Source organism: Lissotriton helveticus, chromosome 2_1 (genome assembly GCF_964261635.1).
Source record: "Lissotriton helveticus chromosome 2_1, aLisHel1.1, whole genome shotgun sequence".
Classification (NCBI taxonomy): domain Eukaryota; kingdom Metazoa; phylum Chordata; class Amphibia; order Caudata; family Salamandridae; genus Lissotriton; species Lissotriton helveticus.
In genome coordinates this window covers 437,140,594-437,159,121 of record NC_136059.1, presented here as the reverse complement: position 1 = coordinate 437,159,121, position 18,528 = coordinate 437,140,594, and the positions used below count along the sequence as shown (strand labels likewise).

General features: G+C 45.5%; 1 protein-coding gene across 1 annotated transcript in view; it reads right to left on the bottom strand.

Annotated features, from left to right (window-relative positions):
* Positions 1–12,284: 12,284 nt before the first annotated feature.
* The window catches only part of LOC144818033 (sodium channel protein 1 brain-like), a 488,227-nt gene continuing 481,983 nt past the window's right edge, over positions 12,285–18,528 (bottom strand). The window contains exon 9 of the mRNA XM_078675065.1: positions 12,285–13,473. Coding sequence (XP_078531191.1) covers positions 12,512–13,473 — 962 coding nt within the window. The 3' untranslated portion in view covers positions 12,285–12,511. The remainder of the gene's footprint in view (positions 13,474–18,528) is intronic.

Below are 18,528 nucleotides of genomic sequence, written 5' to 3'. Positions count from 1 at the left end.
CAGAAACACACACTTATCCATACAGATACTCTTGCAATCACTTGCTCTCACATATAGTCATTTATATACTCCAACACTCACATATACTGCTTTAAAACATATGTAGTTACTCACACATGCACCACTGAGACATCCATTCATTCACCAACACACCCACCCATACAACTGTTTACCTATGCACTCTTGAACCTATACATCCAGTGAAACAACCATTCACATATCTATGCACAGTCACACCCCCACCCACCCACCCACAAAGACACTCAGACACCCATACAGATACTCAGACAACCAGTAAATAACCCATATAGACACTCATGTAGCTATTCAGCATGCCACACACCAACTAACAGATTAATAAAGGCATTCACACAGTTTAGTCTCTAACCCATGCATTCAGTAAGACACATTTAAGACACATTTAATCACTCACTTATACAGTCAGTCACACACCTACTAAATCATCCATTCAGACACTCATACACCCACTCATACTTCAATACACCTTGGCATATGAATATAAAACACATTTTTATACTTTACAGAAACACACATTCACTGTATGATGTCATCAGTGATGTCATTTGAGATGTCATCAGTGATATCACAGAGCACGTTATGAGTGATGTAATATGTGACGTCATTAGCAGTGCATTGCGGGGGCGCGAGTTATAGTTAGTTCTACTAACTATAACATCCGAAAATTTCTATGGTTTTGTATGAGTGAAATCTCCAACTAACTATAACGTCCCTGAAACCTATGTTTTTTCAGTGATTTTCTAAGGTTTTTTAAATGCTAATTTCTAACTATAACGTCCCTGAAATCTATGTTTTTTTCAGTGAATATATATAAATATATATATATATGTGTGTGTGTGTACATGTATATGTGTAGATGGTAGATGTATGTGTATATTCACAAACACATACATATACATAGGGTGATGTGCTGTATAGGAGTGTGGAAAATTAGTGCGTTTTGGTGAACATTATCTGCGCCATCTTGCCTCTTCCCCTGATGCCACACTTTTGTCGTGCGCGCCCGCCATTTTAAGATGCCCCGATCAGAACAAACCCTTTTGCATGCCGCTGGCCCCTGACATAGCCCTTTGCCTTCGCTAAGCCTGCACGCTGACCACCCCCTGCTTGCACCTGCCTTGAGTCATAAACCCCTCTTCGGCGCTGCTCTGCCCCAGGCCCTCATCCTGTTCCCAGCGCGACACCTCCCTGCTTTCCTTTCATGATCTCCGGCCCTTAGATGCAAACCCCCTTTTTCCCCGTGTGCCCGTTTTTTCCTCCCCGTTCCCAAGCCGACACCCAGCTCTGCCGATACCATCCTTGCCCCTCCCCGTACAATAGAAAGCTTCCCCCATCAAAGAAATCCCCGGGTTGATCAAAGCCCCCACCCCATGAGATCCAATCAAACTCCCCACATTCCGTGAATCGGCGGATTATCCAGCTGCGCGATGCTCATCACCTGTTGTGACTAGGGTGGGGACTTCAACTGTAAATGTGTGTGGGAACGGGCCCAAAGGGGAGTTCTGAGAATGTCTTTTCCGTACATCAAAGCTTTTACATGTATGTGTAATCTACAATAAAGTCATAAATGTGGGTATAAGAGGCCAGGCCTCAGAAATACAGTTAGAGCACCTCAGAACGATACCTTCTGTCCGTTTCGTTGTGTTCTCCTCCGGAGAGAATAAAGAAAACCTTGTTTCCTGCTTTCCAGTCTCCAGCGCCTGCCTCTTCATTTGATTTAATAACTAGAGGGTCACAGAGGCAATACCGCCGGGCAAATATCGATTGTCCCCGACCCGATTGAACTTTTTTTACAATTGGCGTCCCAAGCGTGGGGCCCATCAGCGACTCGTGGATCCAGTGGGAGAGGTCCCGACGACAGAGTGAACGACTGCAACGATCGGGAGAGCTCTTGCCCAATAGACCCTCGTCTGGCAGCCGATCATCCGAACTTCACTAGTTCCGAACAGACCTCTCTCGAGTGATCTACGGTCCTGACTGGGAACCATCAGGAGTGCCGTGAGAAATACGAGAAAAAGAGGACGATCGGGCGCTGGATTCGGAAGACAAGAAACTGTCCACATGGTCCGGGTAAGGTCGTGTTGCCACGACAAGTTGCGAAATTTGTTTTGATTGCTTGATTGTTCAAAATACTAGTATTGCTCTGTTTATTTTTATTTGGAGATTCACTGTCTGCAAACGGAGAAACAACAGGCTCCCTCTCCCTTTGCAAGCAGTGGAGGATAGGTAGGGTAGCAGCCGTGCTTGTTCTTTTTCTCCCCCACTCAATAATTGCTTGAAACTGAACTGTTGTTCACAAACTATTGTTTCCTGGAGATTCCCTGTCTGCAAGCAGGGAAGAGACCACCCTTTTTGCAGATAGTGAAAAGGGCAGGTAACGCAGATCTTTGCGGACCTACTCATTCTCCCCATTGTTATTTATTGGTCGTTTGGTTTTATATTTTTTTTTGATCCATGAGGTATTCACTACCTGCAAACAACGTAGAATAGAAATATTCTGTCTAGTCTTTGCACCTAGTGATAAGATAGGCAGTGCTGACTTTTTAGTCCCTCGTAACGAGCCGTCATGTCTGTCTTCTCCCCACTGATAAATAGCCTGTTTAGCCCGGACCGGGTGTTAGAGGTGGACCATATGGCTCCACTAGAAGGCACCCCTAATAAGGACATGTTCATAAACTATGGGTTAGTCACCATAGCTTATAATAAATTATGGCACAGGTATACCGAAGATAGCCAAGACAAACAGTGGCCACTAGCAGGATCCTTTGACCTTGATAAAATAGAAACGTTAGAAATAGCCCTTCGAAATAATAAGACGACGCCAATTATGCTCGACAGTCTCGGTATGTGGCGCAGAGAGGCTACGAAACGACAGAGAAAAGACGAGGATAAACCAAGTAGGGAAATATACCGACAGGACAACCCCAGGACACCGCTACCCACAACTTATCCCCCGACACTATGCAAAGGACGACCAGACTTAGGGTCAGACCAATGCGCTTTTTGTAGGTATGTCGGACACTGGAAAGCCCAATGCCCGACTCTACTGAGCGTGAGTAAAGGCAAAGGGCCGACACGAACGACAGACCGACAGTACGAGAAAAGGCGCGAGACAGAGAAGAACCCGACTTACATAGACAGACCAGACAGAACCACCACGTTTGATTATGCCCGATGGCACAGATTTCGCCAGGAAAATCTCAGCGGCATGCTCAAGTTCTCCTAGGTCGGGCAATGTCAAGACGGGAACCCAGCCTCGTTTAAAATTCACAGACGGAAAGAGATAATTATGACCAATAACTGTTTTTATATTTGTCTTGGGTCTTTGTATGTCGTACTTGTACTGTCCCCCGTCTGAGTTTGTGTGTATGTAATGTGCAAATCTGCGTCATCCCTCTACACGTGTTTCCGTGTTACTCGACCTCTGTTAGCAGAAACTTAGCATAAAAGCAACCTGGAAAGAAAGAAATGGTGAAACAAAATCCGTAGACCATTAATGAACTTGAACTTTTAATTTAACACAACAAACAAGGAATAATAACGATAAACTGTAGAAAATGAAAGTCAAACAGAACATTCGCCCCCCCCCCCATTCTGGAACCTTCCAAAGTAGGGCAGGGTTACGGCTACGCCCAACCAACGGCAACCCATATAAGGCGAGCCCCGCCGCCAACTCTTGGTCAGGAAATCTTAACGTATGGGGGAGCCGGAGGAGAGGCAGGAGCCCGCAGCCTGGGCATTTGCAGGTAGTCCCGCCACATGTCTCCTTGGCCGGCCGCAACGGGCCTGGAAAGACTAAGGTAGTCCCGCCACATGTCAAGAGGAGAACGAGGCACCTCTTCCTTTTCTCTTCCGTCACAGCCGCAGCAGTCCTGGACGGCGGGATGTCCTGCACGTACCTCCACAACAATTTGTCCAAGTTGGGCTGGGAGGGAGAGGCGACGCGGACGAGCCTCTCCCACCTCCACCGGTAGGAGGTTTCCCAGCCCCCAGCCCGACGCCGAACATCCCCAGTCAGGCGATGGTGCCCATACTTCCACAGCACCGAACGTACAATGGTGGCACCCCAGTACTTGCGCAGCACCGAACGTACAATGGTGGCACTTGGTGAACACCGGATGGGGAGAGACCTTCATGCGGGGCGATGAAAAGCAGCGGCATGGAGTGCACCGGGAGAAGGAGACGATGTGAACGAGTCTCCCTTGCCCCCCCAGGTGGGGGCATCACAGCTGCACCCCAGCTGAACGTCCCGCTTACACAAAACAGGGACCTCTTCCTTTCACTCCGAAGGATCTCTTCCATTCTTGCAACCTCGACGAGAGTGGCCCCTGTGGGGCCTCAAAATGGCGTCTGGATCCGCTGGAAGGCGGGCCCCGGCCACTAGAGTAACTTTGGCCAGCCATATAACTCGAACATTTGTCCCATGGAGCACGAGCCCCCATCTCCGACAGCATCTCCGCAGCCTTGAAGATCATACTAAGGTCCCCGGCGGAACCTTCGGCCTTTGCAGGTTTCCGGTAAGGGACGGCTGCCTTGATCGCCAACGAAACAAACATGACATTGCCACACCTTCTGTTAGCGTGAATTCTAGAACTGCCGAAAAGGACTCTGGTCCAAACTGCCAGTAATGGAAACATTTCCCCCTGATGCTGCTTCCGGACTGAGCCGGCCCCGCCCAAAATGGCGCTGGTATCAATCGGAACTTACGAACACCTCGTGGTGTTCCTTCGCACTAATATAAACTTGATGTTCTGAGATTTTATACGATCCTTTGTACACTTGGCTAGAAAAGACAAAGAGAACTCACTCGACGAACAGTATGAAAAGATCCCCGTTACAAATGTTGATTACGAATGTACAATGTATTATATTTTTATAACTGATGTAAACCCCATTTACGACGCACACGTACGGTATGCATATAGGAAATCTGATTACAACTGTTATGATTATGCTTCTAAATTATGAAAATATATGCCCCCGAACCCCCAGCCAATTAATAGACGTTTTAGTCTCTTACAAATGAATGAGTAAAACTTTCCGATGTTTTTATTGCTGCAAACGACACCCCCCACTGTACGCACTTTAGCCATTGCCACGACCGACCAAATACGACCGCACCCTCATAATCCATATGCTGAAATGATTTTGCAAAATAAAGTCTTTGAAACTATGGACGGGTATTGCATGCTTTATTTTAAAACAATATGGGATGGGTGGGAAAGTTCTTTTCTGTGCACCCTACTCTGCTCTCTCTTTAAGGTTAAAAGAAGATGGTTGCCCAGCCCTGGAGGACGGATCGGATCGACAACACGACACTCCGCCTTCAAAGTACGCGACTGACTCATGAACTCTCGCGTAGAGGAAGACCTTGACTTCCAAGGATGGGTAAAACGAATGGTGTAAATGAGGGAATGTAAAAGGAGGGTGAAATGAAATAATGTAAATATTATAAAGTACAACGTTCCAAAGTAGCAGGGACCCAAGAACTGAAGAACTTTAGAACGCCACGGCGTTGAAAGAGGTTTAAGGATCCCGATAGTGAGATATATCCTTTGACTAGATACCTCGCACTAGGCACCTCTGGTTTCCTTTTTATGTTTCCCCGCACACGCCCTACATGAACGCACTACCCCCCCCCCCCTCGACTCCGGAAACCATATCCCCGGGGACCCTGCCCCAAGGAGGAAAGACGAGTAAGAGGTAAGTAAAGGACTTATGAATCCATGTATTTGAATGCGCGCGAATGCTGTCTCCCCCACCCCCCTTTTTTTCCTCCCTCTGCAGGTTACATCAGAGATTACAGCCAAGGTGTGGCGAAGATCTGAGACCTTGCCATGTCTAAATACACGAAACGGACTAGCGCCGCAGGGTGGTGTCTAAGCACGCCTGCAAACTACTCACGTATCGAACAGACCCGGAAAATTAGCACAACTTGATAGAAAGTGATCACCCTTAAACCAGACCGGACGAATGAACCCATGTCACGTATGATGCGAAACTGTGAGGGAATGTGTGTGTGTGTGACTGAGGCGTTGGCCCAACTGGTCGAAGGACCGAGAATGCGAGAAAGTGCGACAACATGGTACCTCCTTTTTCTTTCCTTTTTCTCGAGGCACGTCCCCTCTACCCTGTCTAATGCTCAAACTGCATGATTACAAGATTCTAACGCAGACTCGTGAATGCCCTTTACTGTGTAATGCACTAAATAGCCTTTCTTGAATACACTGCCACCCTCTCTGTTGCACGTGTACTATTTAGCCTGCCGTTGCACTCTCTCTCTCTCTCTCTCTCTCTCTCTCTCTCTCTCTCTCTCTCTCTCTCTCTCTCTCTCTCTCTCTCTCTCTCTCTCTCTCTCTCTATTTCTGCACTCCCACTCTTCCGAGTGGTTAGCCCCGAAATTGGCAGATTGCCACCCCTAGCACACCACCTAATTGGCTTCAAATACCGTCAGTATTTGCACAAAAACTTGTCTCTAATACAATCACCCTGAAGCCGCGTCATTACCTCTCCTTTTCCGCTAGAAGTCAATGAACCCAGGTTGGGCCGTAAGGGAAAGGACAGGTAAGACGACAGAGGTTCCCTAATCTGACCCGAAATAAGGGAACTACATGTCAACGGCTCCTATAGTATAAAACAAGGACCTCAGAATACGCGACCCTCCCCTCCCCGAATTGTCGCAATACCCAAACCAGAAAAACGATCACCCCCGTTACCTCCCCTGTCTATGTCCCTGGTTGTTTCCCATAAAACCCCTGTCCTTCCTAGTTAAGTAACCGGGCTGAAAAAGGTTACGTAGGACCCAGAATGATGTTTTACAAGGTTAACAGACTAGACCAAGGTAAAGAAATCATCAAAATGAACCCCGCAGTAGTTGAAAAACAGGATGCACCGATAGAAAGGAAATGTTTAGCCATGTTCGTCTCTCAGCAAAATACCTGTGTAGTACCATGTTGACGACTCACTGTACCCTTTTGTAAAATGTGAAACTCTAGAGAACGGCATATCTTTGCCAGATTTGTCTCCCGAAGGTGGGTTACCATCAGATGAACTGTCATGCCTGTAATAAATAATTATGAAGGAAAGTCATAGTAAATCCAACAGGTCCGCCACCGGTCATTCATATGCCAGTTGTGAACATTAAATATAACGGACATTTTCATTCTTTGCCTGGAGCTGGGAGAGAAATAGACTTTTTTGATTATCTCCATCTGCAAATTTTCTAAAGACTGTCTTTTCAAACTTGTTTAAGGGTACTGCTGTTGGAGGAGAGAAGGACCGGATGTGGGAGCACGAGGCCTGACTGCAGACTAAGGAACACCTGCGACATTAGCCAAGGCGAGACCACGACTGAAAAGAGCTGCAGGACGAGGCACTGTTTCTGACAACATGAGAAGAAAGGGTCGACCTGATGCCCCTGCTCGATGTCCAGTACTTGTCGACAAGTCCCCGCTCTCTGAATTCGGTCACATGCTCGCCTATTTGAAGTCTCTCGTTCTCCTAGTTTGTTCCTAATTTGGCCTTGCTCCATCCCCCTTTTCCTCTGACCTACCCTATGGACTGTTTTGTACTCTCTTCTTCCATCTGAACTCTCTGACAATCACCTCAAAGGACACAGGGCGAAAAGGACCTTTTCGACCGGAGACGCGAGGAAAGGGTCGTGCCCTGCAACGCAGAACTTAGAACAGAGCTGGACTCGTAGCTCCACCGCCGGTGCTCAACAGCGCCAACGAAAGACCACAAAGAACAATGAGAACTCGTAAACTTCGAACATTTGACATCCTCAACCGCCGTTTTGCTACGCCTCATTTCTCTCCCAGCCACCATTGTATTGATCCTGCTCCAATCCGAATCCGAAATATGTATTAACCTGCCAGTTCACGTTATGATATGTACTTGCTGCTCGCCGTTTTTGTATTTCATTCCTATGACTTTCCTGCTGAACAAATTTATCAAAGTTTATCAAATAGGTGCACCTCCTAAAAACTAGAAACCTCAAAATGTATTGTTTACAACTCTTTTTCATCTAGGGTTCCTACCGTTTTCTTTCTCATGCTCACCACAGTAGAACCGAATAGAAAATGAACCAGCAAGATGTCTTGAATATGTTAAAGGGAGGACTGTGGAAAATTAGTGCGTTTTGGTGAACATTATCTGCGCCATCTTGCCTCTTCCCCTGATGCCACACTTTTGTCGTGCGCGCCCGCCATTTTAAGATGCCCCGATCAGAACAAACCCTTTTGCATGCCGCTGGCCCCTGACATAGCCCTTTGCCTTCGCTAAGCCTGCACGCTGACCACCCCCTGCTTGCACCTGCCTTGAGTCATAAACCCCTCTTCGGCGCTGCTCTGCCCCAGGCCCTCATCCTGTTCCCAGCGCGACACCTCCCTGCTTTCCTTTCATGATCTCCGGCCCTTAGATGCAAACCCCCTTTTTCCCCGTGTGCCCGTTTTTTCCTCCCCGTTCCCAAGCCGACACCCAGCTCTGCCGATACCATCCTTGCCCCTCCCCGTACAATAGAAAGCTTCCCCCATCAAAGAAATCCCCGGGTTGATCAAAGCCCCCACCCCATGAGATCCAATCAAACTCCCCACATTCCGTGAATCGGCGGATTATCCAGCTGCGCGATGCTCATCACCTGTTGTGACTAGGGTGGGGACTTCAACTGTAAATGTGTGTGGGAACGGGCCCAAAGGGGAGTTCCGAGAATGTCTTTTCCGTACATCAAAGCTTTTACATGTATGTGTAATCTACAATAAAGTCATAAATGTGGGTATAAGAGGCCAGGCCTCAGAAATACAGTTAGAGCACCTCAGAACGATACCTTCTGTCCGTTTCGTTGTGTTCTCCTCCGGAGAGAATAAAGAAAACCTTGTTTCCTGCTTTCCAGTCTCCAGCGCCTGCCTCTTCATTTGATTTAATAACTAGAGGGTCACAGAGGCAATACCGCCGGGCAAATATCGATTGTCCCCGACCCGATTGAACTTTTTTTACAGGAGCATTGGGTTGTGTTCGTCAGGGGAACACCAGTGGCATGCAGCTTGTCAGGGCATAACTGGATGCAGCATCTCAACAGAGCACTGGTTGATCTTCCTCTGTGAGTACTAGGTTATGTGGCAAAAATATCTGATGTGGCGAAGTCGAGAACGGTGCTTACTGAAAACGGCGTCTTACACAGGAGGTAGACACGGAAAGCAAAGATTTAGATTTGAGGTACGGAGTGCGTTTTTTTATCGAGAGGGGCCAAAGCAATTGTGAGCAAGTAGGACGAGTTGGCCTTGGAAACAACTATATTTTGTAGAGTCGAGAGAGGGACAGGGAGCGCTAAACAACATTGTTGTGCTTGAAGCTACAAGGAGATGATCACTGCATAGGCGACTTAGAGGTATGCTTTCGATAGAGAAGGACTGTGATTATTTTAGAGGTTTCTTCTTGTTATTAATAGTCGGCAATGTTTGTGAACCCTGTCCTTATTTTTCAGAGAGATGGAGGGTTGAGAGGTCCAGTCAACTTCAGACAGTCAATTGAAAGCAGCATTGATAACAGTGTCAAGCGTCTATTTGCAAGTGTGAGGTAGCTTAGTTAAACAATTTTCTTGATGTGTGAATGGTAAATTATGGAACCATTCTGGGTCCTAAATACGCACGTTCAACATTGAATATTTTCTGAGTTGCAGGTGACTATTTTCCAAGGTGTCAATCATCGTTAATAGACGGTTTTGTGGTACCTCAGAGACTGCATTTGTGTGGCGTGCAGGTATGAGCATACTTCAATTGTGGTGATATTTGGTTTCTAGTTTCAACTGTAAGCGCGGGCTGAATAATTGGATGTCCTGCATACATATTTTTTAGGGATTGCAGTGTGCGCTCTACACCCTGTGAACATAGTCACCTTCATAGGTGACATAAGCTTGAACACGTTGGTAAGCGGTTCTTCATCAATATTTGCACAAGAGTCACTGATATCACTTTTTTGGGGTGATGGTTTCTTTACTACTTTGGTGTAGGTTTTTTCACATCATTGCTGACAAATGGCGATTCTTGTGTAGTTGAAGTCAATCATTTTTGTTTGTTCACGAGGACTATGTCCTGACCCACTTTGTTCATATATATAGAATGCGATGTACCGTGTTTCATTTTTACAATTCCCCTGCAGAAGGAATTATGGGGCATATTATCAAGGGGGTTTATCTCCGCTTTTTTGGCTTTAAAAGCCAAGAAAGCGGAGATAAAATTATCTCCCTATTACCAAGCTGTCGCTAACACCAGTTAGCGACAGCTAATAGGAGATAGCGACCATCTTGGGCCCCGCTTTGCATGTCAGTGATATTTATCACTAATGACATGCAAAGTGGGCGTGCCAAGATGTTAGCGACTGGAAACAGTCGCTAACATTGCTATCTCCTATTACCAACTTTTGGAGATAGTCGCGCTAAGCGCGAATATCTCCAAAAGCTAACACCTGCCCAGGAGCAGTTCTTAGCCATGTTATCCAATGGGAGGTGGATAACATGGCTAAGAGCATTTGCTCGATAATGCATGAATATCGCTGACTTTTCAGCGATATTCATGCATTGCGGCCGTTTTTTATCGCATTTGCGATAAACCTTGCTAATAGCAAGGTTTATCTGCGATAAAAATCGCCGATTTGCGGCGATAATTTTTGTCTCTAAATAAGTTAGAGACAAAAATTATCTCTATTGGTTGGTAATATGCCCCTATATTCCGAAATGCATTGGGATATACAACAGCGTTGATGGAAAAAATATTTATGTTATATAACAGAACTACATATATTTGTTATGTTTTGTTGGAAAACTAATAATAATACTGACACCAGTGTGAATTCTGTAAGAATAAATACAGTAAACGTTTATTGGTTGCAATTTAGTTTTTGTAAAACAAAGTTAAATTTAAGAATCAAAGTAATATAGGTTTTTGAGAAAAAGTACATTATGGTTATAAAAAAGAGCAAACGACAGGGTTTGCAATTGCAGTGCAGGTAGGGAAAAGTAGCTGGATGTCACTTGCAGTATAGGTTGGTTTTCATGGTGGAGGGTAGCTACCTCTTCCCCTCGTAGCACGCCCGATTTAAACTGAGATAAATTAATACTCGCATAGTATATAAAAGTCTGAAACGAAGGAGTGCACAGTACAACACACTCATTTTGAAAATATCTGTTGGGCATATTCTCAAGCCCCTATCACCACCACACTGTCACTTTCAGTGATCTTGTTGTGGAACTAGGGGCTTAGCCCTATTCACAAGGCAGCTTTAAGACATGTTAAGTGGTTTAACATGGCTTAACGCTGCCTTCTGAATAGGGCTCCCTTCATGCTGTTTTTAGTATGAAAGGGGCACGCAGTGGGTGTTGCGGAGGACATTCCACCGCAACACCCATAGAGTTTGACGCTACCTCCTATTCTCAAGGTCAGCATAAATAGGAGATAGGGCCAAACCTAAGACCAGGAAAAATCTGGTCTTAAGGTGGCAAAATGAGGAGAAATGCTTTATTTCTCCTCGTTTTTGCTTTTTCCATGTGTGCTGTCTTATGCAGCACACATGGAAAAAGCTACAGGCCATGGTTTGTTTATGAACAGGAAGGGACCCCTTCCTCTACACAAATAAACCTTTTTTAGAAATGCAGTTTTGTATCTTATATGAGTGCTGCACGAAGCAGCACATATGTAAGTTAGAAACTGGCATTTTAGGTTTGTTTATGTGCAGGACGGGACACCTTCCTGTGCAGAAACAAACCTCCCTGCTTGCAAACACCCTTGCACTCTGGTGTAAGGGTGCCTGCGCTCGTGCTAAGTTGTGAAACTTAGCGCCACGGCAGGGGAAAACACGAGGCTGCACCCTATCCTTGAGAATAGGGTGCAGCCTCGCGTTTCCGAAGTGACGGAGAGAGGCGTTAAGCCACGAAGGCTAATGCCTCTCTCGGCCACTTCATTGAGAATAGGGCCCTAAGTATGTTTTGCTGCTTATATGAACAATACTATGATTGAGAGACGTTGCACTCTTGTTTCGTAAATATGCAATGGGCATTATGGACATTCATTTTGGTATAGAAAGAAGTGTCAGTTAAGAACGTACTAGAAATTTGTTCTCACCCTTTCTTTTTTCAGTCCTTTTTGCAGATGAACATGCTTAACAAATTAAAGGATAAAAATAACTGTGCTATACCCAGCCACAAACAACTCCCATAAATTCAAAATACATATAATCAAGTTTATTTTTCACAGTTGTATTTTTCATGCAGCACTCCTCTATTATGACACCCTTGTATTACTAAATGTAAACAATAAAGATACTTTCCCTTTTCCCTTGCTTTGAAGGAAGATGTGCTGTTTCTCAATGTTCATTTGCCTTGCAATCTGAGGAAGCAGTGTATTTAAAGATTCTCAAAGCACAACACACAGACTCTACGATATCTATCAGACTTAGGAAGGCTCCACTCCACAGAGTGTAATCACAATTCATCACAACTCGATGGCAGCTGCCCTTGGCCGTTCTGCCTACTCGCAAGTGCCTTGGTCATCCTCCATTGCCTGAAAGTCTGCTGTATGGTGATGGCGGCCTTGAACTCCTTCCAGATCATGAGCGTGGTGGTGATCGTGCGCATGGGCACGCGCCTCGGGAACCTCTTCAGCGATTTTTCATTGATGCGTTTGTACAGCTCCCTCCATGTTGCAGTTTCTTTCACTCCCCCCACAATGACAACGCTGAGCGTTTTGAGAATGTCAAGGCAGTGCAACTTCTTGTTGGATGTGACCGGGAAATTCAGGGCAGCGATTTTGACTGAGTTAGGCTTTGCAATCCTCAGCGGGGGCTTCAGCTCATCAAGGAAGCTGGAGAGCTGCCCGTATTCAATAAATTCAGTAGCATCTGGGTCATACTTGCTCCAGACTGCATAGAACACAGCAAAATCATCATCTGTCAGTCCTGCTAGCTCCTGCTCCTGGACCTCATTGAAGTTTTCTATGATGACAGCTACATACATGTTGATGATAACTATGAAAGTGATTAGCACATATGATAGCATAAACAATATGCAGACAACAGGCGCCTGCAGCTGGCTCTGTAGCATTTGTCTCAGGATGTCATTCCACCCCGCCGCTGTCGCAAGCCGAAAAAGAAGGATGACACTATTCTTAAAGGTTTCAAAGTTCACCATGTCGGTGATGACATCTGTCCTTGGCAGGTTGGAGAAGAGAGCCATGCCCAACACAGCATAGATGGACATCACCATTGCCAGGAGGAGCGCGATGTTAAAAAGAGCAGGAATGGATATGATCAACGTGAACAGAAGGTTTCGGATCCCTCTTATGGATCGGATGAGCAGAATCAGTCGCCCCAGTCTTGCCACTCTGAACACTCGCAGGATAGTCAGCGAGAAGTTGATTCGGTCTGCTACGGTTTCCAGCACGATCCCTGCAAATACAAATAAACATTTAATGTATCTTTATATTCTTACTTTTTTGTTTAAGTTAGGCATAATTTTTGCTGAGGAAAGGCATCATCTCTCTCTTTTTTTATTTTTATTATTTCTTGAGAGAAAGAATGAAAATTAAACAGCACTGGGTAGATAATAAAATGTGCCTGCTTCAAGCACGTGGCTGTATTTCCTAGTCATTGATTTTGCAAACAAACTTTTAATAAACAATATACATGGTTGCTTTACAAAAAATGGCTAAATCTCTAAATCTGTAAATTTTCTCAAACTTCATAAAATGGCGCTACATCCTATATACGCCACCCTTGTACATAGGAAGCAGTGTCAAAATGAATGAGTGTTGTGGTGGAACGCCCACCACAACACCCACTGCCCACCCTAAGTCTTAATTTCTCCAAACATCCCACATATTACATGTGTGTTGAACTGTATATTAAACATACAATATGTGGAATGTTTAAGAAAGTACCAATGTGTAATATTTTATACCGGAAAGGCATGCTTTCAATGCGAATACTATGCGACACAGCACACACACCTTTGCACCACTATACAAAGGTTGTGCGTATAGTTAGTGAGCAGCAGCAGGCCATTTGATCTAAATGTGACTCTGTGCGGCTTTCTCCACATCTTTGGTTGCTGCACTGCATCTGCCCCAATTTCTGATGTTTATCCAGTCAGGTGACAGAGATGTAAATGTCAAATTACAACAGGTGTGCTCTTATGTAGACTTAGTGGGGTACAAAAGGTCAAACTAGCAGTTTTACTACATTCCTAATAATATTAAAAATTCTGATAAACATGTATGGGACATTCCATTCTGTAAATAATTTGAACAGTCTAATAACCAACTTAGAGGTGATGAGGCCTTAACTTCACAAAAGAAGGGTAAAGGATGAAACAAATGAGGAAGAGCCAGCTTGGGGAAAGATTGCTGATTGGTACAATGTCACATAATAGAATAGCATGCTGATAAAAGATCATGGTGTTAATCATATTTTTTCTTTTGGTTAGTTTCTATGATGGAAATCTACCTTGTCTGCATGGTCACTCCAAATTGCTTGACTGTTTTTAAAATCAATTGTTGCTGTAATCAGAAATCTCTCTGTTATCCCTGCTAAACAGGAGTAAGGGTCATTTGCTCCCTCTTTAATCATGGTTATATGTTTGATTAACCCTGTTTGACATGTTTAGCTTGCACATATGTCTTTAGTATATGGTTTAGAAAATGCACCCAGGCCCTGGAAGCTAAATGCTACCTGTAGACTGCAGCAAATATTGTGCCATCCACAGAGAGGGCCTACCTTGTGTAGCCTGACTACAGCAGCCTTAAACCTGCTGTCAAACCTGACACAATTACCCTATCTGACAGACAGGAAGCTTTGCTTTTAAATATTCTTATTTTTTTTTTGTATCCTCATTTGCCTTGCCCTCCATTCAGAATCGCCGACCACCTTGCGTGTCCCATGCCAGAAGACTTCAGATCTTTGCCTTCCCCTGCATCAAGACACGAATGTTATTACTGGCGGAAGGAGAGTTCCGAAAGAAATGAGGGGAGGAGGATAGAGTGCAAGCACACCATAACTCCATCTCCATCTCTGTGTTTTACGACCCGCCGGACTGACGGTGTTTCGAAGGGCGCCCTTGTACTTGGTCCATGGAGTATTCTAGGCATAATCATTGGATCCGGGGGAAAACAAAAAAACAAAAAACAAAAAACCCCGGGATCAACCTCTCCACTGAACCAACAAGTCCCAAAAGGCCAGATTTCTTTTGTTACCAGATCTAGCAAGATCCACTTTAGATGTTTCGTATAACGATGTTAGCCAACCCGAGTGTGCCGGGGCTGTATTCTCCACCCAGACTTTGCAGATTTGCCTCCTAGCCAGGAGAATCGCATAAAATAAGAAGGACCTTGCCTGGCCAGTTATGCCTGCCTTGAGTCCAAAAATGAATAATGGCAGAGTAAGTGACAGCAAGGTATTTAGGATAGAGTCTAAGGACCTTTTTACTTCCTCCCAAAAGCTGGCAATGTGGGGACAGTCCCTGAACATATGCACGTCAGATGCTTCACTATAGTTACATTTATTACATTTCTTTCCTGGGAGGAATTTAGGCAGTCTCAGGGGCGTGAGGTAAGCCCGATGTACTGTGAACAGATGAGTACGCCTGAGCCAGGCTGGTTTCACAATTTTATATAAGAGGGTAAAGGATTTTATCCATGTCGCCTCACATGGGAACCCTAACTCTTCCCCCCACAATTCATCTGGGAGAACCAGGTCCCCGTCCACCTCCTCCAACAGGCTCCAATACCAAAGGGCTACCTCCTTGCCCCCCCTGGGCGCTCTACAAGCTGCTGTTCCAAGCTACAGTTCTTTCCCAATGGGGCCCCGTTCCTAATCAAAACCTTGTCCCAGCTTTCTAGCTGTAGATATTTAAATCTGGAGAAGCCCGTGCCCACCAACTCCCGTAATTCCTCCCAGGCCCTCAACCTCCCTTCAGCCACAAGCTCCCCCCATCTTACCACCCCAGCATCCCTGACTGGAGTGGACAATCTATCTTGCAAGCATAATGGTAACCCAGGGGAGTCCCATATCGGTGCATAGTTGGAATAATAAGCCAGCCCTATTCTCTTCCTGATCTGAGACCATGCTATCCCCAAGGATCCTCAAATTTTTAATTTGGCCTTTTTAAAAAATTTCTGGTCCCCGAATTTGAATAAGAACCCGTCGATTGACAGGTCCGATCCATTCAGCATGGCTTTATACATCGTCCCGGATGATGTGCCCACTGGTGTTTTTAGAAGCATTCTTGTATGGGACAGCTGAAAAGCCCATGCATAGTACTGCAGGTCCGGGAGGGCAAGCCCACCCTTCGCCCTCCTCCTCCTCAACATTTTCCATGCTAATCGAGTGGACTTGTAGTTCCATACAAAGGAGTTGATTTCTCGCTGACTTTTATCCAGAAATTTAGCATCGAAGGCCAGAGGGATGGTGTTAAAGATGAAGGTAAATTTAGGGAGGATAGACATCTTGATTAGATTAACCCTGCCCAGGATAGTCAAGGGAAGGTGAGTCCATGATTTCATTAGCTTCTTGCACTCCTTATATGTACGCTCCAGATTGATTTGAGCGATGTCCCCTATTTCTTGCACCACCCTAATGCCGAGGTACCTCATGGAGGTTGTCACCCCAAGATGTAAATTGGGGATGTTCCACGCCATGATCTCCGTTTTTCTGGCGTTGATTTCATACCCTGAAATACCCCCAAACTCTTCCGCCCTCTTAATTACTGTGGGAAATGCTTTGTCTGGGTCTGACGTAAATATTAAAATGTCGTCCGCATATAATGCGACCCTCCTCTCCCACTCTCCGAATTTGAATGGTGGGATATTTTCATCACCCCGCAAGATCTGGGCAAACGGCTCGATGTATAGATTGAAGAGGAGGGGAGAAAGCGGGCATCCCTGCCGCGTTCCCCTTGTGATTTTACACAAAGCCCTCCACACAGGTAAACCGGAATACCTGGCCGCGAAACTCAAAAGGGCTGGCGTGTCCAGGACCCTTAGAAGTTCCAACACACTTCTTCTCATTCCGTTGAAATCGCGGAAACGCAAAACTTCAAATAAATGCTTTGCAGGCAATGCACCCAGGATATGGAACGCCATCCCTCCCCACATCAGAATGACCTCCCACTTCCCAAAATTCAAGACTCTACTCAAAGCCCTCTTCCTGGAAGACACCTGAACTGTAAGAGATGCTCACATTACCACCTAACCGTTTAACCAATACGATTTGTATGTATTTTGTTATTTGAAATCCCTTTGAGTTGTTCAGATATCAGTCTTCCATCGCCGTTAAGGCTATCTCTTGTACATGGTTGTGAAGCGCTCTGATACCTTCGGGTCCAGCCAGCGCTATACAAAACTTTTAATAAATAAAATAAATAAATAAATACATTTTAAAAGGATCGGTCAGGACACCATTTATCAAGAGCCTTGCCGATGGAGCGCTATACATCAGAGAGATAACTCGACAAAAACGCTCACCAAAGCCGAACTTCTTCAAGACCGCCTCCAAATAGCTCCAATTGACCCTGTCAAAGGCCTTTGTCGTGTCCAAAGTAAGAGTGGCTAGAGGGAGAGAGAAGGTCGAAGCTATATCGATTGCCCCAACGAGATCATATGTTAGGTCAGACAACTGCCTCCCTTTAATGAATCCCTTCTGATCTTGCTGTACTAATTCTCCAATAACAGCCCCCAGTCTCGCTGACATAATAGATGCGAAGATCTTGTAATCGCTATTTAAAAGCGAGATTGGCCTGTAGGAACCACATTCTGTTAGATCCTTCCCTGGCTTGGGGATTAAGACAATAGTCGCCTCTCCCCAAGATTTTGGAGGGGCCTCCCCATTCCTTAGTATTCCATTAAAATGGGTCGTCAATATTGGAACTACAGCGCCGCCCAGGGTTCGATATAGCTCTCCTGGCAGGCCATCCGGGCCAGCTGCTTTCCCTTACTTCAGTTGTCTCATGGCCTTACTGACCTCAGACTCCGATATGGGCATCTCCAGACAGTTACTCTGTACTGTTGAGACAGTGGGCAAAGTGATGTTATCCAGCTATGTAGCTCTTTTGGCCGTGTCATTCGGGTTCTCCTCCCTATAGATTTCCTCGAAAAAAACAAAAAATGCTTGCCCTATCTCCTGCTTAGAGGTCCTTGCCAGGGCCTCTCCCTCCACCTTCATCTCTCTGATGTAATTCTTGGCTTGCTCGGTCTTAACTTTCCAAGCCAAGATCCTGCCTGCCGCTTCCCCAAATTCGAAGTGCGAGATCTTACTTGCCTCCCATCTTTTTGATACTCTGTCCTGAAGAATATTCTCCAGCTGTCTTTTCATTGTTTCTAGTTGCTTTTGCTCCTCCTGGGACCCAACTGAGTCCCCCAGCTTATCCTCAAAGAGCCTCATCTCCAGCTCAAGCCTGTTTATCAGTTCCCGATATACTTTCCGCCTACAGGAGGCTCTATTTGTAATACA